This window comes from Bufo gargarizans, chromosome 2, assembly GCF_014858855.1.
Source record: "Bufo gargarizans isolate SCDJY-AF-19 chromosome 2, ASM1485885v1, whole genome shotgun sequence".
Classification (NCBI taxonomy): Eukaryota; Metazoa; Chordata; class Amphibia; order Anura; family Bufonidae; genus Bufo; species Bufo gargarizans.
The window spans coordinates 511,369,162-511,396,276 of NC_058081.1; the positions used below are offsets into that span (position 1 = coordinate 511,369,162).

The 27,115-nt window shown below is 41.7% G+C and overlaps 1 protein-coding gene across 3 annotated transcripts in view; it reads right to left on the reverse strand.

Annotated features, from left to right (window-relative positions):
- Window positions 1–1,432: 1,432 nt before the first annotated feature.
- The window catches only part of LOC122926549 (solute carrier family 45 member 3-like), a 37,927-nt gene continuing 12,244 nt past the window's right edge, over window positions 1,433–27,115 (reverse strand). For 2 of the 3 annotated variants that reach the window (XM_044277947.1, XM_044277950.1), the window contains exons 2-5: window positions 10,982–11,277; window positions 9,097–9,918; window positions 7,187–7,452; window positions 1,433–2,091 (exon numbers count right to left, since the gene is read on the reverse strand). In XM_044277947.1, the coding sequence (XP_044133882.1) occupies window positions 1,630–2,091; window positions 7,187–7,452; window positions 9,097–9,918; window positions 10,982–11,129 (1,698 nt within the window). In that variant the 5' untranslated portion in view covers window positions 11,130–11,277 and the 3' untranslated portion in view covers window positions 1,433–1,629. Of the gene's footprint in view, window positions 2,092–7,186; window positions 7,453–9,096; window positions 9,919–10,981; window positions 11,278–16,617; window positions 16,742–27,115 lie in introns of those variants that run through there. The other variant, XM_044277949.1, reaches the window with a different exon arrangement.

Here is a 27,115-nt window from a genome sequence, read left to right on the forward strand (position 1 = left end):
CTGCAGAAGGAACACAGGAACACTTCCAGATTATAACCCTGTATTCTCTATGCAGGTATATGTATAGGAAGGGACTTCTAGCAGGAAACGGCAATAGAAGTACCCCATTCAATTTAAACCCTTTAGTTCCTGAGAGTCTGACTATTAGGTTTGACTCATAAAATGGCTACCTACAAACTGTATAGGGGAGAGTGTAACTTTTTCACTATGAAAATCTCCTGGATATAATGTAAAAAAAAAAAATACAAACATTCCTATAGCACAGTAAAAACATAAAAAGCTAGCAGCTTTTCTTTACATTGTAGTAAGAGCTCTAAAAGGCCAATTAAGTAGCAGTAGTTAGTATTCCTTATAAGTTATACAGTACATTGTGTGGAATCCTTAAAATAATCTGAAAAAATATATATTTTTCAAAATAATTTTCAGTTACAATATTTGATTCTCCTTGTGGGATTTACACTCCTGTATTCAAATCTGAATTTCAGAGATTGTGCTTTGATTTCAATGATGAAGCAGCTAAAAATGTGCGGCTCGGTGGAAAAATACTAGAAATGATCAAAATTGGCATTTAGCCCACTTGGTCTCCACTGCAGAAACAGCAATGGGGAGAGGTATTTGCTTCAGAAAGCTGCCACCTGGTCACAGATAATGAACCCAATACCTTAACATTACACCTTTCCCAAAACATATTGCTTAGGACAGGGATGCCCAACCTGTGGAATACTACAACTCCCAACATGCCGTGATAGATGTAAGATATCCAGGCATGCTGGGAGTTGTAGTTTTTCAACAGCTGGAGTGCTGCAGGTTGGGCATCCCTGACTTAGAAGACCAAATAATGCCTCTGGGAAAGGGGGGGCGGGAGGGGGCGTGGAAAAGTCACAATTTTCACCTTCTGAATTGCATTATTGGCCGAAATAAGATTAACGAAGAGGAGTAAATTATTACCAAGCATCAATAAGAGATGCATAAAAGTAAGGTTAAAGTACAAAGATCAGATAATTCTAAAAACTAAATGCAGGTGAAGACACCCATTAAATATCTTATGTTGCTACTGCCTCTGTGAGACTGGGCTTAAAATGTCTCTTGGTCCAAAAAATTTTTTTCTCTGGTTCCTTGACTGCTCTGCTTCTATTTTGGCCCATATTTGTAACAGCTTATCCTACTTGACAGATTGATTCTTGGTAAATTTTTCTCTTTAATCATCTTCATGTGGTTGGAATAAGGAAAGAAAAAGGATAAAAAAGACAGGGGAAAAGAGGAAAATAAAAAAATAAATGGGAAAAAAGGGAAAAATGTGAAAAAAAAAACCACAAAGAAAGTGAGTACAGAGGAAAAAGCGAAAAGAGAGAAAAAGTGAGAGAAAAGGGAAAAGCAAGAAGAGAGGGAAAAGTGAAAAGAAAGGTAGAGTGGAAAGGGGAAGAAAAGCTAGAAAGGAAAAGGGAAAAAAACAAATAAGGACAGGGAGAAAACAAAGGGAGAAAGATAAGAGTAAAAAGGAAAGTGAAAAGGAAAGTGAAAAGGAAAAGTGAAAAGGCAAAAACTACAGAGAAACATTTATGGCTGTAAACGTGAACACTGTAAACAAGTTTTCATCCTCGCCTTTTCTACTATCAAGATAATATATTTTTATGTTCGTAAGTCTTTTTGGTCGAAAACAACACGGTTTGCTAAATATATGGCAAATACTCCAAAAACAACGGATGAGGCAATGTAGACTGTAACATTTTCCATCAATTGTACAAACATTCCCATGAAGAGGGATGGAAAGACCTGAGACAGGAGGAATGTGCTGTCAAGAGTCGCAAAGTCAAGGCCAATCCCTCTCTTTGCATAAACGTCTTTAAGAGGTTTATCGTCTGTGTTGACCACCTGGTTATTATTGTCTATTGGGTAGTAGGGATGGTCTTCAGGAGGAACATATGTATCCAGCTCTTGAGTGATATATATTGTTTCTTCATTGGTGTGTCCTTTTTGTTTATGAGTTCCATTTTGGTAGCTGCTTGGTATATTGGGTGAAAAGTGCACAGCTTCTTTGGTGAGGATTTTTTCATTCCGGATGTTTGGCAGTGCGGGTCTTGGCATAAATATCTGCGTACAAAAACATCTTTATTGTCGGTGCTCACAGTAAAATATATTAACATTTTAGAAAGTCTTGTAGACTAAAAACTACATTTAGAGATCACTTGGTTATACTTAAAGTGTCCCTGTACCTTGAAAACAATTTTAATATGTCATAGCAACATGTTAAAGGTTGCAATTGATGAGGGTATGAACACCAAGACCCCCCACCAAATTACTTAAAGGAGGTGAGATAGGCACTCACACAGTGTATCTTTTCTCCTTGCTGCAGTAGATGGAATCCGTATCCGAATACAGCCTGTCTCCTGTAGCGAGGAGAACGCTCTATGTGAGTACTGCTCTCTCCTCATTCTAGCCGTTGCTGGGGTCTAAGCACTCAGTTCCATACTAATCTCCATTTCAATGGCCAACAAATTAGGAAAAGGTTATAGGGCCCTTGGAAGAATTTCATCGGACTTAAAAGGTATAACTAGAGTCTCCCTTAAAAGAGTTATCCCATGAAAAATGTTCTTCATTTTTCAAACCAGCACCTTAATCTGAATACTTCTGTAATTCCGTGCAATCAAAAATGTAGCATAGCCAATGAATTGCTCAATAGAATGTATAGCGCCACCTGCTGGTTGCACTTTTCCTCCCCTGATCTGCAGCAGAAAGTCTACACAATGGGATCAATGAGTGGGGGAAGCTCTGGATCCATAAGAGGTACAGGGCTTGTTCTAAGAATAAGTATATATATCTATATAAAAACATATATTAATAAGGGTAAATGCAGTTGTAGATTAGTATATGGACAAAGGAGGTTACATGTTGGAAAACCCCTTTTGGTTTGATTTATATATTTGCTTGTGTTTCAATTTTTTTTCTCTCAGCCTATGGTCCGTAGTAGCGGAATCTATAACGGAATTCTTAGATAACCCGAACCTTGTACGCCAAACTTGAAACCACAAGTTCGCTCAACACTATTTGTGGGTTGCCACTCATCTTCATTCCCCTCAGATATGGTTTTCCTAATTAATCCTTCATTTCCCATCATGCCTGGCTTTGCAGAGACAGAGGGGTCAGAGTCTCACCACACTGAACGGCTCAGTGTAATGCATAGTTACCAACCTTTCAGTTGGTAAAATCGTGACATATAAGCCCCGCCCTGGAAATGCCCCAAACTCACCTGGAAACACCCACTTGTTGGTGTGCTCATTTCTGGACCGGGACTATCTCTGAAAATCAGGTACAGTCGCGGCAAAATCTGGATAGTTGGCAACTATGGTAATGGCAGTCTTGAGAGATCAGTGACACATCTGCTGTCCTCTTACACTGCATGGTCTCCATGTTTTCCTGTGTGATGTAACTTAAGCCTCTCTGCCCTGTTATCTCTCTCCCCTGTCAGCTCTCTCATGCAGGAGGCAAGGAGATCAGTGTGAAGCTACATCTCATAGAACTACACTGGAAAGTCTGCAAACACAGATGGCATAGACAGGCAGTGAGACTCAGGAGGTTTATATAACTGCAGCTAATCACTATATACACTTACCTGCTATATATCTGTACTCCTGATCCTTTATATACGAGAGACATTATATCATAAACAGAATACAGAGATATGTACATGAAGGGGAGGGGTCTGAGAGCCTCTGGTGATTGATGTCATCCTGCAGATCACAGGAAGTCAGCCACATTGGAGAGACGGAGTTCCTGTTTACACAGGAGCAAGCTTTGGGCTGCTGATCAGACTTGAGATCATTTAACCAGGTTCCCATAATGAAAAGATTTAAAAAGTATGGATGTAACTGAGCTACAGTGTAACACATTGTCCTTCTTTAAAGGGAACTTTTTATGTTGCATATCTGCAGCCAGCATATTATAGAGTAGAAGGAGCTGATCAGATTGAATTATGATTTTGTGGGAAATGATTCAGAATAAGTTGCATATCATTCATTTATATCCCTGCTCTTTCAATGCTTAGGAGTCCAGGTTCTAATCAGTGATTGACAGCCTTCCCTGTATGACTGTCCATAGAAAGATAACTATCAATAACTGAGTAGAACCACCCACTGGACTCCTAAGCATAGAAAGAGCAGGGATTTAAATTAAAAAGATTCAGTACAAATTGTATCTTTTCCCACAAAACAATATACCAATCTGCTAAGCTGTGTATCAAGGACTGCCTGTACAATATATTAGGTTCCCTGCTGTGGAGACCTATGTGTTTACGTACTCATAGTCTGCTCCTGGAGTCACACTCCCTTGTATTTGTCTGCTGCATTTTTTTTTTTTTATTCAGATAATTTTTATTAGTACCTTTTCAAAAAAGTTACAGAGGCAAGCAACCCCCGTTTCAACCCCCCAACCCCTCCCACCCCACAATCCCCCCCTCCCCCCAAAAAAAAACCTATAGACTGTGATATGAATAAACGTCCAGTCTTCACAATTCTTGGGTGTCCATTTGGTGTATAGTGCACTGCAACGCATCCGAGGGCCATCCTGTCCAGGCCTAGTTATGTATCCAAAATATACAGTCTCTTAGGGTCTCAGAGAGGCAAGCATTATCCTACAGCATACTATTTCAGATAGAAAGGAGCATTCCGCTAGTAAGGTCTGATTTTCCACAGGTAGAAGAAAAAATCTGACTGGAATTGGTTCAGTAAAAGAGGCAGTACAGAAAAAGGGTGCATCTTGCCGAATCTTAGCTTAATACATACAGCACCATACCCTGTTAGACCCAATCGACAAGTCTATCTACTCCCATTATTCTCAAATCTAACAGCAAGTCAGCCCTATAATAGTGATGAGTCCAGGGGTACCAGATCTTATCAAATTTCTTATTGTTGCCCCTTTTCTGATATACAAAACGTTCTAATTTCACCAAGTTGTGTACACGGTCCACCAATTCCGCCAATTTCGGAGGATGCGGAGCAGTCCAATAGTATGCAATCAATTTCCTAGCAGTGTATAAAATGTGCCTAACTGCAATTTTCAGTTCTGCCACTATTGGGAGTGTCTTAACTATACCAAGTATACACACTAGAGCAGACGGCTCCAGGTGTACCTCAAATATATCCACAATAAGTGCTATCACATCTAGCCAATATCGTCTTAGTCACGGGCAGTTCCACATGAGATGGATAAGATCTGCATTGGGTGTCCCACAGCGAGCACATAGATCGTCTACCCTATATCCCATTTTCTTTAGCAACCTCGGGGTCCTATAGACTCGATGCTGAAGAAATAGTTGGGATACTCTGTGGGCCTCACTGAGCGCTACTTCTGGGAATTTCTCTAATACTGCCTCCCAGTCCTCCTCCATCAAATCTGGGATGTCTCTTTGCCATTTATTATAAAGAGTCAGTGGGGCTTGCTTCCACTTTGAGTCCATAAGACACCAGTTCTGAAGCGAAATTACACCACTAGTGGTGCTGTGCGTTGTACTAAGATTTATTATGGCGTGTTTTGCAGCTGGTACTATCTTCTCCTGACATTCCTGAGAGTTAATGGCATGTCTAAGTTGTAAATACACATAGAAAAGAGTTTTCAGGATAGCAAACTCTCGTTGCAATTGACTAAATTCTTTAAGCATATCATCTTGGAACAGATGGCGCACATTAGTAAGACCATACTGCCTCTATGCCCGTACTGCGGACACCTTATTCAATTCTCCATACATTAGATTTGGCCAATATGGGGTGAACTGAGTAAAACCACTAACTCCCGCAACCCTCTAGCTTTCCACCACACTTCATGGATTGTACGCAGCATTGGGTAAGTGACTCCTAATCTTAGGAAGGTACCATCCTCTAACGCCGATAAAAAACCTTTCCCTTTCAGTAGATGTTTCACCAACCGGCCTGCAGTATTCAGCTTACCCTCATCTCCCCACCCTCGAATATGTTGCATCTGAGCTGCCAAATAATAAATCTCAGGGTCCTGGACTTTAAATCCTCCCTGGGTCTTTGGCCTAGTTAGTGTAGAAAGTTTTATGCAAGGAATTCCCTTTTTCCATATGAGATCTCTGAAGATCACATTTACAATGCGGAAAAAGGTTTGAGGTATCCAGGACGGGCGCTGTGAAGCAAATACAGGAGTTGCGGCATAAGCGTCATCTTAATCAAGTTAGTGCGCCCTACTAATGTAAGAGGAAGACGGATCCAAGCATGGACCTTCTTCCTAAACCCAAACCTATCCAGTAGCGGGGTCAAGTTTAGGTCCTGAAATTCTCTACTATTAGCCGTAACCTGAATCCCTAAGTATTTGAAGGATGTAACTATTTGCAAATCCGTCACAGCAGATTCGTCCACCCCTCCTGACCGAGATAAAGGCATTACTACCGACTTTGTCCCATTTATGGTTAGACCAGACATCCTGCCAAAACTATTAATAATCGCCATTGCTGCTGGAAGAGAAGCACGTCATTGATCTAAAAACAATAGTAGGTCATCTGCATATAGAGCAACCTTCTCCACCAAGGCCGCATATCGTAATCCTTGTACACGTGTCGCTTTTCGTAGTGCCTCTGCAAGAGGTGTCTGCTGCTTTTTACTAATATAAATGTTATGTTAGCAAGGAGCAGGGGTTTGATGGATGGCCTGCAAGATCAGACTACACAGGGTTTGTTTGTAGTCTGTATCTTACCTTGGAACTCTATCATTGGGTGAGGTGGGCAATCTCTGCAGCCAGGAAATGGTTAAGCAGCATTACCAGCTATTTCCTGCTGTGATGGAGGTCAGCAGGAAGTGAATCAGAGCAGGGACCTGGGCACAGTCAGAATGGTAGTGGCAGGGATCAGTGAGGTAAATATAAGCTTTATATATTTTTTTAAACCAACTGCAGCCCATTGGACAATGTTTGTTATATGGCTGGACAACCCCTTAAATAATATATGTACAGTTGCTTCATTTTTAATTTGGGATCAGTTGGAGTAATAAGGAGAAATAAAAAATAAAAAAATTGGATGGTTCATGCAACATGGTTAAAGTTACAAAATGATTTCCACTTTCCACATCTCTTTGAGAACCTTCCAAGGTCTAGACTATTAATATAATCTGTTATGTTGCATTCTCTTCAGTACTGAATTGGGTCATCAATGAACTAACCATTAACACATTTTACTTACTTCTTTTTCCTTGTGATAGAGACATATTAACGTGTATGGGAGTGTCTGTAGTGTAGCATATGCAAATCCAGTTAACGAAGACATGATGGTCACTATGATGATGTTCTGTGACAGGCATATAACCAAGGCAGAAGAGGTGAATGTGATCATGCTGGAGAGATACACTTTCCGGGAACCATACTGCTTAGCAAGTTTGTTGATGATCATGGAGAAGAAGGTCGATGTTGCACACTGGAGGAAGAGACCAAGACTTCCCATGCGGATTCCTGTAAAACAGTGAATAGTCAGATGGAAAAGTTAAAACATAATAATAATAATAAATCACTAAACATCCAAAACTCTCCAGTTCCTGAGGAGACATATTTATTGTATTTCCATGATAAAGGTTTTGGGGTTTTTGTTTTTTTTAGGGTGGCGAGGGAGGGTTTACAGCTGGGCCTCAAGAGGTATTTCAGCCTAATGCATTTATCAGTCCACTGGATAGGTGACAAAAGTTAGATCGGTTAGATTGGTTCTGGCCAGTAGGATCCCAAATGATCCTCTAGCCATACATCATCCCTCCATCTATCTCCAGCTAAACAACTAGGATGAGTTTGAATGGAGTTGTGGACGATCATGGTCCATTCCATGTCTAGCGCTCTGACGGCTATATCCTTAGGTGAAAAATGTTTTAGGCTGGAAATTACCTTTAAGGTTAGTTGCAGCTTGCTAACAGCTGTCAAGCTATTAAATCCTTCCTGTTCCTCTTTACAACTTAAAATATGAGACAATATTTTGAACTAGAGGTGATGCATGTGTTCATGGGTGTGATTACAATGTGGATAGGGAATAACTTGTAAAGACCAGAATACCCCTTTAACTATAATTATTTGAGCATGGGGGAGAAGGGACTTCTGTTTCAAGTGAGCTTCCACTTTATGACAACTCTTGCCCATATGGGTAATTAAAAACAAAACAACCTTTCACCACAAGACTATTAACAGACATTTTCAGAAAGTAGGTCCAACCATTACCAGAAACTTTGGAGTCTGTGCTGATGTTTGCAAAGCATGGGCACTTAAGACAGACAATTCTAACTGATCACATTCTTCCAGTAAGATTTTTTTTTTTTGGGGGGGGGGGGGGTTTAAAAGGACTACAGAATGCAATTAATTCATAGAAGGTAAAAAAAAAAATCATAGAAGGTAAAAAAAAAAAAAAAGATTTGTAAATTCAGCAAGTACAAAATTAGGTAAAAAAAAATATGAAATGTTAGGGAATGACTATGGGAACAAGTCACTTCTGTGAATACCACTAGTCACGAAGTGTTCTTTTATCCCATAATGGCAGCTAATATGTGCCAATATTAAGTGGACAGAGTGCTGCTTAACATTTGGCTTTTATATATATAGACCCCCAGAAAGTTCCCAGCTGTTCCGTTTATGCTGCATATATAAAAATAATATTTCTGCTGGAAATAATTAGATGTATAACTAAAGGGGGTATAGAAGATGCAGACCCAGCCTACTCTGTGCCTGAAGGAGATCCAAATTGCCCCGTTACAAAAAAGACAGCAGTACTAGAAAGGGCTATGGAGGGTTGGGGGTGCACAGATTTTATATATCAGGGTCCAAAAGCTTCTATTACAGGAAGGAGAGATTCTAACAAAACTTTATACCTCCAAATAGTCCCATATTTTGATAGCACTGTGTTATGTAAAGGATCACAAAGAGGTGGAACTTATGAAGTTCTGCATACAAGGTAGTTACTTGCCAGGTTTGAGTGTTACCAAGTAGGAAGCAGTAGGGTTTAATTATTTGGGATTCAAACATTGGAAGTTAGGTAAATGTAATGAATGTCCATACAAACACTAATGAAATAAAATAAAGAAATTCATTGTGAAAACAAAGTTGGAATTACATTTGTTGTACCTTCGTCATATCGAATTCTTGACTCTGTTCCGGGAGCGGCACTTGGAATACCTTTGTATAATCCTTCACCGACAAAATCTGTGTAGAACAGCATGAAAGACATAACAGCCATCCAGCTACATAACTGGGCAGCACACAGTTGTTTTATAACAGCTGGGATGAGACAGTAGCTGTGATAAATCCTGGGGGTAACAGACCAGCAAAGGCTCAACAAGCAAAAAATTGGGTTACATTTCCAAGAACGTAATTTCCATTTTGGTATGCAACATCCTCTGGTGAAGGATATAGAGGTCACAGAAGGTTTACGGTCAAGAGCTTGTTGGCCTTGGCCATGTTCTTCTGCCGTCTTCATTGTTACAAGGACAGTTATTACAAATATAACAGTCAATAATAAAAACAGGCACTCGTCTTGGCCACCAAGGTAAAGAGAAAAGTATGTACAATTCCAGTTGAATGAGGTCAATAAATATCCAATACAACCACCAACGCTGATCATTAATGAGAACATGGCAAAGGCTTGACCACAACCTTCATCATCATGATAAAGGTCGGACAGAAGAGCTTCCAGTGGAGTAAAGCAGACTTGTGCACAACAGTCCAACAATCCTACGCCGAAAATTAGGAAGAAAATATGGATATGATTCCCACCATAGGAGAGGTAGGATGCCAAAGAGTCTGCATGAGGAATGATAAAGAGTGACAGGAGGACACCAAGAGATAGCAGCCAGATGAATGGTCGTCTTCCACCATAGTTACTTTGGCAATTGTCACTAGCTGATCCAATCAATGGCACAAAGATTAGTCCAAGGACAGGTCCAATACCTTGAAGAGAAAGTGGTGAATAAGTTGTTATTAAAGGTAATTTTTACAAATATGGATCTACAATCTATTGCCTCTTGTTGTTAGCCATTTTAGAATGACAGAAAAACTGCTGTGTGAAGTGTTTTTCAACTGCATTACTCATCAGAAGGACACAAATATATTTCTGCCTACATAATCAATTCTTTGCAGTAAAGAATAGTATTTTAAAGGGGTGGTCTTTAAAAGACAGTCAATATACCAAGAATATAAGAAAGTTAAAAATCCAACATCAGAAAACTTATTAGATCAGGGGTGGACTTTTCAAAATGGTGGTCTTTAGAAAAAGATCTACAGTATAATGAATTACAATCTATATTTCCTCGTTTTAGTTGCTATGGCCTTTTGGCGTCACACAGATATTAGGGCACAAAGGTAAACCCTATTCTAAATAGTTTTACTTTGAGCTGCTCGATTAGATTAACAGCTTGAACTGGCCATACTATTTGGGTAAATGTCAGCTGATAATTTAAGCAGTACCAGCCAACTATCTAATGTGTATATGGGCCCTTGACTCTCCCCAGATGGCAGATAAAGATCAGACAGTAGGATTTTACCTGCCCAATACATTTGTTCTTGGGCAGATAAGACCAGATAAACTCCCTTCATCCTCTCATGAATGCTTGAGTGCTTTGAAAATCTTTAACCAAAAATTTACAGTTCCATTTGTTTGATTATGACTGGTTTGTGGTAAGATCGGAACCCTGTGCAGCCAGTTGTCATGTGCTCTTTAGGGCTTCTGTTAAATTAACAGACACCAAATACCACAAGCCACAAGAATGAGACAAATGTAGTGTTTTGACACTAAAAAAGTAACATGGCCTGCATAAAATCCACAACTACAAGGTAAAGGTAAGACAAGCAGTCATTATAATTTTGTTCCTGGAAAAAATGAGGGCAAGTCTAAAACAATATTGCTAGGGGCTTTACTGGCAGACATATGGCTTCCCAATAAGTTTTCCAAGAATCAATACAAAAATATACAATACAATAATAATATGGTTAATTAATAAGTGGAACAACTTACCCAAAACCATAGTCATGTACTGCTCTTTCACCCCAGCCTCCAACAGTAATGGGGGGACATATGTGATCCCAGCTGCCACACAAATTTCAAGGCCACATGTCATGAAGTTTAGTAGGACAAGGTTCCACTGCAACCTGCAGGGCATCATTTCGGAGTACCTTCTCTCTCTCCAATGTCTAGGGCCAGAGGCTTAAAATCTCATGTGACCTCATATGAGATGAATAATTCTGCAGAACAGTCTTTGAAGACAATGCCTCCTTTTGATCTTTTTGTGTCCCCATAGTCAATCACACTTACTAGAAGAGAAAGAGGTGTAAAGAAAATTGTGCTCAAGATGTAAAGTATCTGAGAGTTATGTTAAAAATTAGCAATGATAATAGATATAAAACAATAGCTAGACATTCTAGTTGAGACAATATTTCAGTTTGCAGCCATAGTCATGTAGCTACCTTAACCAAGGAAGAGGTACTTGTGGACGCCTCCTCTCTGGTTCCTCGCTGGCTTTAGCTATATTACTGAGTTAAAAGGGTTTTGCCAGGCTTTTCCATTGATGAATTAGCCTATCCTGTATGATTGATGAAGGTCAAACACTGGGACCCCAAACTATCTACAGAGTGGAGGGGCCGTGACACTGTATTGGTTGTTTGCACAAAACAAAAGGGCTTGATGAGTTAAAGGGATTGCTCTATTGGGACAATAATGTATAATTGAAGGTCAATAAATGAGTGACCATGTAATACTTAATTAAACCTAGTCCAACACAATGGAAGTGTCTATTTACAGTTTATATCTGGCAAATAGATGGAGGTTCCAAGTGAGGACCCACTCTGTGGTGTCAATAACCCCTAACAGGACAATAGAAAGGGTTCTTCTAATGGTACAACATCTTTAATGGAAGACCACCTGGAAAACTAGTTGGAATTGTACATTTTGGCCAACAATTATCTCATGGCTATGACCATTTTAACAACTGAGTGGTACATTAAGTGACAGACTGAAATTGAGCAGCCTATAGATCCCTTCATTGTACTGAAAAGTGACCGTAGATATAGTAATAATATGGCTGCCACAAACAATTATTCCCAATAATTCCATATTTGGCAACAAAATTCAAGATGTTTAAGGCCCACCCCCAGAGGGCCCCAAAAAGCCCAGGAATGCCCAAACTGCCCACTTTGGGATAACTTTTCACAAAGCCCATCTACATGCCCGTTTCCTGGGACTGTTTGCAAAAATGTAATTGTAATCTATGTATATATCAGAACACTGGCTGTAGCAAAGACAATTCTTGGGGATTATGGCCACCTCCATGTTCCTCCTCATGTTGGAACAATACCATTTATAAGACAGGGCCCCTTCATACCCAGTGTCTGAGATACTGTAGGTGGTTAAACTTCCTACACCACTCACAATGATGGCAACACCATGCTCTAGAACTCTTAAAAATGGTTTTGGAACATTTATCAGTTAGCAGATCTCATAAATGTTCTCACTTCTAAATCTATGGTTTGTTTTCCCTGCAAACCTCACTTACACATACAGTATAATCTACAAAGCTTCTTTGTAGACTCGTACTGATCCTGTAAAATGACTCCCAGTGAAAAATCATCACTCTGCGGGAAAGACGTTACACTCTGTACCCTACTTGTCTTACACGTGTGCAGGAAAATACTTCTGGAATGCACAAGGTCCACTGATACACCTCTGAATGAAGAAAATGAAGCAAAATGAGACAACTTTTTATGTGAATTCATAGTCAGGCACACAGTGTTGTATTATCTGTAAGACGCCAATGTGAAGTAAGGATTAAGTGACCAGTTGCAATATGGGGGACAAGGCACAGTGCTTGCAGAACAGTGACAGCACAATCCTAAATATCACAGTTCCCTATAAGCGACAGCCATGGGTTCCCAAAAGTGGAGCTTCTATATATTTAATTCACTGGCTATATAAATAGTCTTTATTCATTAGTCATATAGCTTCTAAATAAGTATAGTCTGGGAAAAGCCCCTTTAATGTCTACCTTTTAACACCATAGTGTCTTGAGGTTGAAAATTCTGTACGATCAATTTCTTAATATATGTTTATAGCAGTTGCCAGTGACTGACAGCGATCATGTAGAAGTGTGCATACAGCTGTCAGTCACTAAGCAGCATCACCCCCTAGACTCATATGCATAGAAAGAATACTGAACTAAATGAAAAAATACAAGTTATACAGAAACTTTTCCCACAAAGCTATATATTAATCTGCTTAGCTCCTCCTGCTTTATAACATGCTGTTGTATGTACAACGTGGCAAGTTCCTTTTCAATCCCCTGCCTAGATAGACAAAATGTTATCAGTCTGTCTTCAGCCACCACTAGAGGGAGCTCACTGCATACTGTTTTATCACTAAATGGGTTTTCCAAGTGTTTTTATTTTACTGATGATAGGTCATCAGTAAAAAAAAACACTTTGAAAATCCCTTTAAAGGTGACTTAAAGAGGATTTATGGTTTGCTTTAATATCCCTTAAAATAATCATTTGAAGGTAGCTGTAATTTTGTAATGTATCTCTTTCACCCTTATTGCTCCTATCTTCCGTTCTGGCCTGTGGTCACATGACCATCTCCATTATTGGGGGAGTGTCTATATAACTAGCTGGGTGGGAGGAGTTATAAACTAGGCTTTGTTAGGGGCGGTGCTGAAGCTGTGGCAGAGAAAGGAGAAGTGCATCATGGGTTTGGTTGGATACAGCAACAGGAACTGCTATATACAGGATGTAATGAAACCAAAGTGATTGGTTTACATGGCGAGAACGGGTCAGGAGAGTCCAAAGTTGAAAAAAAAAAAAAGCATGGGGAAGATGTACATGAGGTAAGCAACTACATGGGCATATCTGTGAAAAACCTTAGTAACCCTGGAAATCCCTTTTAAATACTCATGACCTATCCCCAGGACTCCTGGCACCCCCGGTGATCAGCTGTTGGAAGGGGTTGCAGATGTTGGTTGCACTGATCAGTGAAGGTGCCGGTTGTCAGACCTCCACTGATCAGATATTGATCACCTATGACATAGGTAGGTCATCAGTATTTAGGGGCACATTTACTAAGACCAGTGTTTTAGATGCTGGTCTTAATAAACCACTAAGCCGGCGGTGGACCCGCCGGAGTTATGTAGAGGTGTCGGCCTCTAAATAACTTTGGCAGTCTTACATTTAGACCTTTATCTACGCCTGAAACAAGTGTAGAAAATTGTAAACGAGACGCGCCTTCCGGCCCGTCACCTTCCCCGCCCACTTTTTTAGACCTGGCGTGAGCAGGGAGAAGTCGCAATCTGCAACTGAAATACGCCTAATATAGGTTTCGTACCCTGTATAGTGGACAAAGGTGGTTACTGCAGCGCTGCAGTAACCAGCTTTAGCCGCTACACAAGGTACAAAACGGTCTAGTTCAGGCATCTACTTTAGGTGCTGGATTGGTGGTGAAGCAGGGTGTTCGACCATTGCCAGTCTGATGGCCTATACTGAGGACAGGTCATCAATATAAAAATCCTTGAAACCCCTTTAAGTTCAATCCATAAACAGTAAGCTCCTCCTAGCAGTAGCTGTTGGCAGCCATACAATTATAATTCAAGGAATTTGCAACTCTGTATCAAAACTATAAATGCATATTAAGAAATTATCACTGAATATAGGTTCTGTTTCTATGAAACAAACTAGTGCTCATAAGACAAACCTTGAATGTTGGTATAATACATCCCTAAGGGTCCATTCACACGTCCTGTTTTTTTCCATCCTGAAAAACGGTCCGTTTTTTGCGGATCCGTTGTTCCTGAAAATGTTTCCGTATGTCATCCGTATGTCATCCGTTTTTTGCGGATCCGCAAAAAACGGGAGCATGTATACATTTCAATAATCAAATAAAGTTGTTTGGATTTCTTTGAAAAAAAATTGAAAAAAATAAAAAATAAAAAAATAAAAAAATTTGTTATGTGTTTCCAGGAACGGAATCCGCAAAAAACGGATGACATACGGAATGACATCCGAATGTCATCCGTTTTTTGCGGATCCATTGACTTTGTATTGTACCAGGATCCGATTTTTCAGGACAAGAATAGGACATGTTTTATATTTAAACGGACATGCGGAACGGAACAACAGAAACGGACAGCACACATTGTGCTGTCCGATTTTTTCCAGGACCCATTGAAAATGAATGGGTCCAGATCTGGTCCTGATCTGTTCCTGAAAAAACGGAACAGATCAGGAAAGAAAAAACGGACGTGTGAATGGACCCTTAGTCTGTAGTACCATGACGTCTGAAGTTACAAAAGGTCCTTCTCAGTGTTAATGTTTTTTTATGTGGTTGGTTGTGAGTAAGCACTCTGAGTTAGCCCTTGGATAAGAGCCAAAGTTCTGATGCCATTGATTGTTACAGGACATTACTTCCTAATTTGTTCCAGTGAGCCTCTACTAAGGTATCTTATGAATATGGAGTAATTGACTAGAGTATTTATAAGCCATTCAAGCCAAAGATTTGAAACCACACCAGAAGTATACTGCTAGCCAAGGACGGTGGAGGCACCTCTATGATGTAGGTGGCTTACTTTACAAAATTCACAACCTCCACCTGAAGTTACTGTTCTAAAATCTACCTAATAAGGCAGTAGGAAAAAGGTGGAAATCTATACTGCTAAACTTTATTCTCTCTACCAAACACCAGCAAAATGTTACATTTACCTGAAGCCCTAAGTAATTTGCAACTGAAGGCGTCCCTGGCAAACATATATGAAAGGATGTATAGACAGTGGATCCCTGGGAACCAGTCACCTCACAGCTGAATTGGCTCTGGTCCAGAAGGAGAAAGTGGTTCAGTGCCCTGTAGCAATGGCATCTCTGGCTTCAGTCTGCCTTAGTAATCAGATTTTTAGTTGGACCTCACCATTCAGGGTATGCAATATTAAAAGGTTAAACCAGGTAAAACCATGCGCATGTCTGATCGCCATTCAATTCAAACATCTCGAATTGTTCAGCGAGATGGAACTGGCGACTTAGGACCCTTGTTCTAATGATTGATGCAGCAAACATACCTTTATCACCTATCCTGTGGATTGGAACTCATCTCAAATCTAAATATACACTGAAGGGTACAAGAAAAGCTTTGTACAGCCCCAAACTTAAAAGCCTCCCCCTTTTATGTAGAAAATTGCCGTTGACGGATCACTTTCATGTTAATTGTATTAACATAATACCGACATCTAATAAAAGTATATGGGAGAATTGCATGTAATAAAATTCTCTAATATAATAAAGTGGTGGATGGAACTGCAAAGACATATTTTCTCAATGATATTTCTATTTTACTTACTAGTATATATTATTTAGGAGATTCCTTTAGTATGGCACACAATGAACCAGAAAGTCTGATAAATCTCACATCCCCCAAAATTATTCTTTGATATTTTTTGTTGATATTTGTTGCTATTTTTTGTCTTTTGGGCGTTTGCTCTAACAAGTGAGTTTATATACTTTTCTGTGACCACCTGATAATCCAGAATACTTCATATAATCTGACAGAGATACCAAATTAAAGGAATTCACATGTACATATAAACGTAGACAATGTAAACTAAAGATAACCCATTCTGTACCTACCTGGTAAATTCACTGCAAAGTCACCATAGCCTTAAAGAAAGTCCGCATGGAGCCACATGTGATGGGAACGCTGCACTTTCTGCACTGACCCCACACTTCATTATTCCGAGTTCTTAGATTTTTTTTTTAGTGCACACAGACAGCCTGAATCGTGGTATTTTCCCATCACATGAACCTCTCACCGGCTGCTGAGGAGAAACAGACAATGTCTCATTGTATCTTCTGGGCCGGCCCCACACTTGCATCACTAGCAGTCAGCCAGGATTGGGAACATATTGGAAATACATAGATACTTATTTCCATGGTCTAATTACTCCCTTCCTGAATGAGACAGGCAGACATACTATAACTGTATGATCGTCCTGCAAGACAATCCAGGTACCAGGAGGACCCAATGAGTCCTGAGTGTTTGGTGCCAAAAAGCTACTTTGCCTTGGTCAGGGTATTTAGATACAGAACTAGGGCGTCATACTGAATCCAGGCATCTGGACAGAAGGATGATGTAACCAGGGTTGGTACGTTTCATTAACCCCATAGAAGTCGCCTTGTCTCGCTCTATATTATGATATACGCTATAGATACATATAGGTCTTCAAAGTGACGTCCTATTAAGAAACAATTAATGGTATATATCCTGTATATACTATACAGTATGATGGTAATAATCATCTTCTATCACCTGACTGAACAACAGAGAAAAAACATCTTGTCGTGATGAAGACAAGCCAAGGCAGGAATCTCAGAGTTATTATGTCTACAACATCTGACCTCATCCCATCTTCATTGGTTTTGTTTCATACAGCTGTGTTTACACCGAGGCCCGAAACCTCCCTCCGCTACAGCTATAAGTACGTAGGGGTACGTGACCCAGCTGCAACCCAACGTCTAGCACTGGTAAAACACGGTCCAGCAAGTACAGAGGTAGCAGAGCTGAATTTAGCTGCAGAAGGTAACATACAATGCTAAGATCCACTTAAAGGGGTTGTCCGGGTTCAGATCTGCTGATGGGTGCGGCTGGGCTCCAGCATGGATTACAGCCCCTTGGGATCTTTTCAACCTAATTAGCATATTTATAAAAGAATAAGAGAACATCTAAATGGTCGTAAAGGTATATTTATAAATGGCTATAGCAGAGCTGCCGTTAAAACGGTCTAGGATGGTGACAGAACTTTAAATACAGATGATAACATTTTACTTTCCAAAGAACCACTGACCTAACACAGAGGATTAAACCAATCCCTGTGTGTATCAAGCATCCAACTGAACAGGACATTCAGAATTAAGGAGTCCTGCATATCATCTGCTCTTAGCCAATCAGCACTGTTGAGAATACTACCTGTGATTCTGATAGGCTGAAAAGAGCTGACAGGGCTCTCCTCACAAGGTCCTTTCCAGGTGGATGCTAGCATACTATAAACTCTAGTTCTAGTGAGGGCTCTTTAGTTTATTGGTTTCATTTGTGATTAATCAGTAGGGATCTAACCACCAGGCGCCTAAACTGAGTGTGTGAGACTGAGATGCAATTCACTCAGTGCTCAGCACCGGATTGGGGAGGTACACTTTTGGGAAAGGGGATGCTGTACTGTCCAAATGTTATAACCCTTTTGTCCAAATCACACCAACAGGTACCAAACCTACCTGGCACTGTTATGTGACATGATGCCAACCATCCTGCAATTTCTGTTGAGATACTGTACTCCAGAGTTAATCAATCACTCCTAATTGTGCACATTCTTGCAGCATCCGGGTGGAGCCTTTATAATTTAGGCGTTGTTCACATGCCGCAGTAAGTGAGTGATCAAGTGATGTACCATAATCTACATTCTGCAGGATTCACGGGCGAGCACATGACAAGTGAGGTAAAGGTCACAGCGTTATACAAGACTATTTAAAGGCACAGGTCTTACACCGGACTCAGCGAGCTGTACAAACTGCGTGCTGTTCAGACTTCACATAGATTCTCTTATTCATCAATGCTACAACCACCTCATCAGTCACATATTTGGGAAAACGGAAACATCTAGGCAGTCCTTAGAGGTGTAACTTGATGCCTCTGGGCTGTGCAAATATGTAATAGTGCCATCTGTAATAATGGCCTCCTCAAACTTCAAGGTCCAGTTGTAGCCTCGCACTCTGCATACCTGCAGTTATCCTAATTAATAAATCAGACTACCAGTACTTTGTGCATACAGCTCCAATATATGCCTATGCGTCATCGTGATTACAGACTAGAAGCAACCCTGCGTGTAGTCTGTCCTGCCCACTCTTCTCGCTAGCCTACTTTGTTATCAAACATCTCTAATATTATAAGTTACAGATCTACAGCTTTACTTCAACCCCCCCTAGCTGAAACACCCTTAATGACCAGGCCAGGGGGTGATCAGGGAGTGTATATGAGGTGATCACCCCCCTGTCATTGATCACCCCCCTGTAAGGCTCCATTCAGACGTCCGTATGTGTTTTGCGGATCCAATCCATGTATCCGTGGATCCGTAAAAATCATACGGACGTCTGAATGGAGCCTTACAGGGGGGTGATCAATGACAGGGGGGTGATCAAGGAGTCTATATGGGGTGATCATGGGTGATCAGGGGTTCATAAGTGACGGGGGGGGGGGGGGGTGTAGTGTAGTGTAGTGGTGTTTTCTGGTACTTTACACAGCTACGTGTCCTCTGGTGGTCGATCCAAACAAAAGGGACCACCAGAGGACCAGGTAGCAGGTATATTAGACGCTGTTATCAAAACAGCGTCTAATATACCTGTTAGGGGTTAAAAAAAATCGTATCTCCAGCCTGCCAGCTAACGATCGCCGCTGGCAGGCTGGAGATCCTGTCTCTTACCTGGGGAAGCTGGGTAGCTGGGTAGCTAGAGGTTAAAGGTGGATTCATGAATTATAATTTATTACACTATTATAATGTATAATACAAAAACTAGACACTTCTGACACTAGTTTATAAAGCTAGCATACAAAACGTCTTATTTTTTGCATCTACATCCCCTTCATATTTGAAGTGCTGCTACCCTTCCTCTTATTTAGAAACCCTCAGGCCCCTAACAATTACTTAAAGGGGATTTGCCACTTCAGCAAATAGCATTTATTATGCAGAAAATTTTCCATGGTTACGGCCACCCTGCAGTCCAGCAGCATGGCTGCTTGTACACTATAGAAAAAAGTACCACGGTCCCGGCCACCAGAGAGGCTGGCATTTTTTCTTATAGTGAGGTGCTTAAAGGGGTTTTGCCACTTCAGAAAATAGCATTTATTATGCGGAGAAAGTTTCCATGGTTACGACCACCCTGCAGTCCAGCAGTGGTGGCTGTGCTTGCACACTATAGAAAAAAGTACCAGCCTACGTGTGCTCCCACGGTTCTGGCCACCAGAGAGGCCCGCATTTTTTCATATAGATTGCAGGTTGGTTGTAACCATGGAAACGAGCAGTATGTACAACAATGAATCCAGCCAGCAAAAGAGGCAGTATGTATAGTAACAGTATATTAGTAAGTGCCTTGTATTAACTTTCTCTACATGATAAATGGATGCAGACAGCACACATATAACATCCGTGTGCTGTCCAAATGTTTTTGCGGCCCCATAGAAAATGAACGGGTCCGCTTTTGATCTGTAAAAAATGCAAACCAAAAACATGTTCATGAAGCCTAAGTGTGTATACATATGTACATAGCTCTCAGTCACTGATAGTTGACCAGGGGAGATCTTAAAGGGGTTGTCTCATTTCAGCAAGTGGCATTTATCATGTAGAGAAAGTTAATAGAAGACACTGACTAATGTATTGTTATTGTCCATATTGCTTCCTTTGCTGGCTGGATTCATTTTTCCATCACATTATACCCTGCTCGTTTGCATGGTTACAACTACCCTGTAATCCATCGGTGGTGGTCGTGTTTTCACACTATAAGAAAAAATGCCAGCCTCTGGTGGTGGCCAGAACCGTGGGAGCACACGAAGGCTGGTACTTTTTTGTATAGTGTGCAAGCACAGCCACTGCTGCTAGACTGCAGGGTGGTCGTAACCATGGAAACTTTCTCCGCATAATAAAGTGAGGTGGCAAAACCCCTTTAAGCACCTCCTATAGTCAATACCGTATCTTTTGTCCATGTCTTTTTTTTGGCGGCCCGTATGTGGAACCATTCTTTTCATTATGATGGTGGGGGGGGGGGGAGGGGGATCTGTGGATGGCATTAAGATGGTGGGGGGATCTGTGGATGGCATTATGATGGTGGGGGGGGATCTGTGGATGGCATTAAGATGGTGGGGGGGATCTGTGGATGGCATTAAGATGGTGGGGGGGATCTGTGGATGGCATTAAGATGGTGGGGGGGGGGGATCTGTGGATGGCATTATGATGGGGGGGGGGGGGGATCTGTGGATGGCATTATGATGGGGGGGGGGGATCTGTGGATGGTACTGTTATGGGGAGTGGATCTGTGGATGACATATATGTGTCATCCAAAATATCCCCCCATAACAGTCCCATCCACAAATCCCCCCATCATAATGCCATCCACAGATCCCCCCCCCACCATCATTATCCCATTCACAGATTCCTAGGGAGGGTCTGTAGTAGGTGGGGAGAGCGGCGGGGCCGTGCAGGCACTGTACTCTGGCCCCGCCGCTCAGTATGTACTGTATACGTAGTGTTAATCATTATATCTAAACTGCGCCCCCCCTGCTCCCCATGTGTACCGTACTTACCGTTACATGTCGCGCTCCTGTAGTAAGCACTAGCAGCTAGCAGGCAGGCCGGGCAGCCGTAACTCACAGGGGTCACGTGCCTGCTCCACCTACTTCATTCAGGCCGGCCTGCGAGCGTGACATGTGTACTGGTAAGTACCATACACATGGGGAGCGCAGTTAAGATATGATGATTAACACGGTGGGGCCAGAGAACAGTGCCTGCACGGCCCCGCCGCTCTCCCTGCCTACTACAGACCCTCCTCACTAATACATCGCAGACTGCAATGTAAATTGCCAGCATTCGCCCCATAAGACGCAGGGGCACTTTTCCCCCACTTTTGGGGGGGGGGGGGAGTGTGTCTTATGAGGTGAAAAATACGGTACAAAGAGTATGTATTGTATTGAAACGAGACAGTCACAGAAAGAAGCGGAGCTTGGGTGCAACAAGAGCAATGGTGATGCCCTCATTGCACATTAAGATCATAACTCAGGAAGGCTACTTTCCCACTAGCGTTTTTCTTTTCCGGCGCTGAGTTCCGTCCTAGGGGCTCAAATCCGGAAAAGAACTGATCAGTTTTATCCCCATGCATTCTGAATGGAGAGTCCGTCCCTCAGGATGCATCAGGATGTCTTCTGTTCAGTCTTTTTGACTGATCAGGCTTTTCAGAAAAACGTAGCATGCAGTATTTTTACCTCCGGCCAAAAATCCTGAACACTTTGACTGAACGCCTGATCAGGCTTTTTTCCCCATTGACTTGCATTAACGCCGGATCCGGCGCCGTGTGTTCAGTCAAAACGGATCCGGCTTTTGCATGTTAAACCCGAAAAATAGGAAAAAAAGTTAAAGTCCATAAATGGCGGATCCGTTTTTTCCAATGTATTTTTCCATTGTGATCGAAAGCATGATCAGGATTCAAATGTAATCAGTTTTCACACGTTTTTCCGGATCCGGCGGGCAGTTCCGGTGTCGGAATTGAACGCCGGATTCAAACAACGCTAGTGTGAAAGTAGCCGAACGGGGCCTCGGATCGACAAAAGAAAAACATCGTTTTAATCAGGTGAACCACAGGTATGTGTCTATGCCAACAGTTTGATAGGAAGGTCCCTGGTGACAGATTCCCAGTAAATCAAATCTGTCAGAATTCTCTATCTTCTATACATGCCTCCCTCTCAGGCTGCAAGCCAACTGGTTCCATCAGAAGCCCTACAGAAGCCACACCCACTTTGTGAAAGCCCCACCCCTCAGCTAGAGATGGAACAGACTTCTGTCTGTATGATTTATAACAAGCTTTAGTGTCTCTTTTTGCATTCTGTGGCATAACTGAGAAGAAAGCGGGGGCTGAGGTTCAAAACCAGATAACCCATTGAGAAGAGAAATCAGTGTCTATTTACTGGAGTCCGGTGTAACATTACTTGGCCCTTTTCTAGACGCCACAATAAAACCTTTTTAATGGATCTTTTCTATGGACTGAAATATAGACGGAGGAACATGACACAATAGCATTAGGCAGATTGGGAATAATTTGTGGAATGTTAAACATCTCCGGTGCCTGACTGAGGCCGGCTTGTTCTATGGGAATGAAAGGCTTACCCACACTTAATGGCTAGAAACCCGATCTCAGATTGAATAGATGAAGCTGAATAGGAATAATTACAATGCCATTAGCACAGAATCAAATTTATATTGTAATAAGGGGGAAGAATGTAAGTATTACCTGGCCAGACCCAGTGCTACAGACCACGGTCCCCTATGGGACAGTGGAGGCAGCAGTGCAGTCAGAGGGCTGTTCCCTCTTTAGGCATGACTGATAGCAGTGTGACCACTGAGACCTTCATGAGCACTGTACAGGGGTTGTCATCTCGCGCGTGAGTCCCTGTCGGGTTCACAATCTAATATGCCCAGTAGCTACATTATATGGAATGGACTGCTATAGTGATAACCCTATGCCGAGTTCACATGAGTGTTCAGCCTTGCAATCTGAAAGCACCATGTTATAGAGCAGGAGAAGCTGAGCAGATTGATAAATATTTTTTTTGTGGGAAAAGATTCAGTAAAACTGTGATTTATACAATCTATATATTTGCTTTTCCCACTTCCTGTGAATACCTCGTAGTATAGGAGGGAGAGATTATCAGTGACTGACTGATATAAAATTACAGGTTTTACTGAATTTTGTTTCCCCACCAAAGAATATATCAATCAGCTCAGCTCCTCCTGCTCTATAACAAGGTGCTGTCGGATTGCACTGTATTTTTTGATGACAGGTCCTCTTTAAAGGGGTTGTCTCACTTCAGTAAGTGGCATTTATCATGTAGAGAAAGTTAATACAAGGCACTCACTAATGTATTGTGATTGTCCATATTGTCTCCTTTGCTGGCTGGATTCATTTTTCCATCACATTATACACGGCTCGTTTCCATGGTTACAAACCACCCTACAATCTATCAGTGGTGGTCGTGCTTGCACAATATAGGAAAAGGCACCAGCCTATGTGCGCTCCAATGGTCCTGGCCACCAGAGAGGCTGATGCTTTTTCCTATAGTGTGCAAGTATGACCACCACTGATTGCAGGGTGGTCTGTTACCATGGAAACGAGCAGTGTATAATGTGATGAAAAAATGAATCCAGCCAGCAAAGGAGGCAATATGGATAAACACAATACATTAGTAAGTGGCTTGTAATAACTTCCTCTACATGATAAATGTAATTTGCTGAAGTGAGACAACCCCTTCAAAGGGAACCTGTCATCAACTTTATGCTGCTCTCACTGAGGGCAGCATAAAATAGTGACAGAAACGCTGATTTCAGGGTGTGTCACTCATGAACTAAAAGTATGTGGTTAATGAGAACCAGCATCATAATCATTGCAGCTCAGGCCTGGAAAAGAGTCAAATCTACCTGAGAAGCGTCCTGGTTACTATAATCTCCTGCTCTCTCACCCACCTGCTGATGATTGGCAGTTCTTTCCTAGAGGGAAAGAGAGAAAACTAGGTAGAAGACTGTCAGTCATCAGCAGGTGGGCAGGAGAGCAGGACTTCACGAATAACCAGGACTCTTCTCAGGTGGCCGTGACTCTTTTCCAGGCCCAGTCTGTAATGATTGGGATGTTGGTTCTCGGCAACCACTTACTTTTAACTTTTAAATGACAGACCTCTGAATTCCACTCACCTGTTTTTACTTTATTCTGCCGTTAGTATGGGCAGCATAACGTTGACGACAGGTTCCCTTTAAGCTTGCCAAAGGCATCCGATTTTAGTTTCTGGTCTCACAGATCTGATAGGAATTTGACAAGGATTATGGCAAGATGGGCAGGCTATAAAGTTGAGGAAAGAAGGATCGGGCCTTTTGGATTTCAGGATGCTCAATCTTTTCTATTCTGAAGATATCCTTCTCTCTCCACTGAAAAAAACATGCACTCTGCGCTGAGGAATTAGCAGGCATAGCTGTCGTCCAAATGAGTGCTTGGCCAACTACTTTCTAAAATGGGCACCTGAAGGGGAACAAGGATCTAACAGGTGGAAGTTTTAGACCATGTAGATTGTAAGCCCTCACGGACAGGGTCCTCTCTCCTTCTGTACCAGTCTGTAACTCGTCTTGTTCATGCTTCACTGAGACGTCTTTGGCCTCTGACCACTTTTTCATTGATGGGTCTGTTAGAACTGTGCCTTTTATAGATGAACTCGATCCAGCCTGCTGTAATACAGAGTTTATCATTTACTTCTTCTCAGAGGAAGAGAACATGAAGTCACCTCTTTGAAGATGTGGGCCACAGAATTGCCCCCCTGCCACGCCATGCACCATGTACCAAGCAGACAAACAGAACCTGGGATTTGTCCTTACATTGCCAGAGGATGAAATGAAATGTTTGATCAGACACTTTGATCACTGAAACCTCAGAAGGTTTAAGGGTTGTAAGATCTAAGAGAAACGGAAACTTAAAAAGATACAGAAGAGACAAACCTTTAATGGGAACCTGTTATATAGGTTGCCACATCTGAATCTGCCGTTTGAGAGTCTCACATACTCAGGAAGTCACGACTCCTTAAAGGGGTTGACATGGGTGAGAAATTTCTGGTTGGTGGGCTTCTGGCCGCTGAAACCCCCACCAATCATGAGATTTGGGGATCCCTTGTTTAAATAGAGCAGTGGTCAAGCATGCGTATGGGACTGCTACTAGGCTAAGTGGTCACTCTGGGATCTACCGGTATATTATGGCCACAACACTTTTTTGTATGGTGATCTAAATTCATTTCAGTACACCTGCAGACGGTCTGGTTGTTGCAGTCATATTACGGTATATTCACACGTGACAGTTTGCAGAAATCTCTGTGCTTGCCCCATTTAGAGGACTTATTTTCTGCTGTAGAAAAAAATAATAATCTGCTAGGGTATGTTCATATTTAGCGGTAGATGTGCATCAAAACTGCTCTGAAAAAAAGTAATGTGGTTCTCACGAGTGTTTTCTAACCAGCTACGATCTGGTGAACCAATTATTTAACCATTTATTTTGCCAGTAAAAACTGCAAATACATCCAAACTGCATAGCCTTCTTTCCATTGTAGTTCTAAATATACATCAACTGCTATGTGAAAGCATACCCTTATGCAGCACGACATACATTAAAGGGGTTTTCCTGTTTCCATCAACATTATTATTATTGCTCCTATCTTCTGTTCTAGGCTGTGGTCACATGGCCATGTCCATGCAGCTCTTTCCTGTGATGTTATGTCCATCGCCATGTCAAAGCAGCAACAGGGGAGGAGTGTCTATGTAACTAGCAGGTGGGAGGAGCTATAAACTAGCTGGGTGTTATTATGGGCAGTGATAGGGCAGTGTCTATGTAACTAGATGGTGGGAGGAGCTATAAACCAGCTGGGTGTTATTATGGGCAGTGATAGGGCAGTGTCTATGTAACTAGTTGGTGGGAGGAGCTATAAGCTAGCTGGGCTTTGTTAGGGGCAGTGATAGGGGAGTGTCTATGTAACTAGCTGGTGGGAGGAGCTATAAACTAGCTGGGTGGTGTTATGGGCAGTGATAAGGGCGGAGTGTGACACATAATCTCAGTCATAATAGGATACTGTAGAATCTAGAAGAGCTGTAGCTTGAAGACCATTTCTACAGCAGTGTGAACAAGGTCTGAATCACACACTTTTAGCATAGCAATGGGGAGAATACCTCCATAATATGGCTTATGCCTCAGTATGGAGTTGGGGGACCCTTGCAGTCCCAGTCCTTATAGCACAGATACATGAGGCCTCACAGTTGTCCCCTATTAAATGTTCTGTATGGACTGTCAACCAGCTTTCCTTTCTGATGACTAATTTTCCTAGTTATGCAGCAATATGTAAAGAGGTTCCGCCTTCCAGTTTAATGTGGGTGACAGTATTATGGTTGCAATGTGAAAATGGGGATATTTCTAAGTTTCTTCCCATTTTAGGATGGACCTTCTGGATTATGGAGTACTAATTTGTAGGCAAAAAATGTCTAGTTATTGTTGATTTGTACATGTGATGGCGGTTCTTCACTGAATAGGGGGGGGGGGGGGGGGACTCCTAGAACTGCTTGCGGTGAAGCCACAAGGCGGCAGAGCTTTGAGATCGGAGCTGATTTAAATGGGAAGTCTCCTGCAAAATTATGTGAGGTGTATGTCAAGTGTAAGCTGCTGTAGCTGAAGTGGTGGTACCCTGGTAGCGGAACATAATGGTTAGTCTATGCCACATCCCCTGGAGAAGTGGTCAGTCCAAGAGGGGAACAGATTGGCCTAGAAGTGAAAGGCCTACAGAAGTGTCAATTCAGTGCAA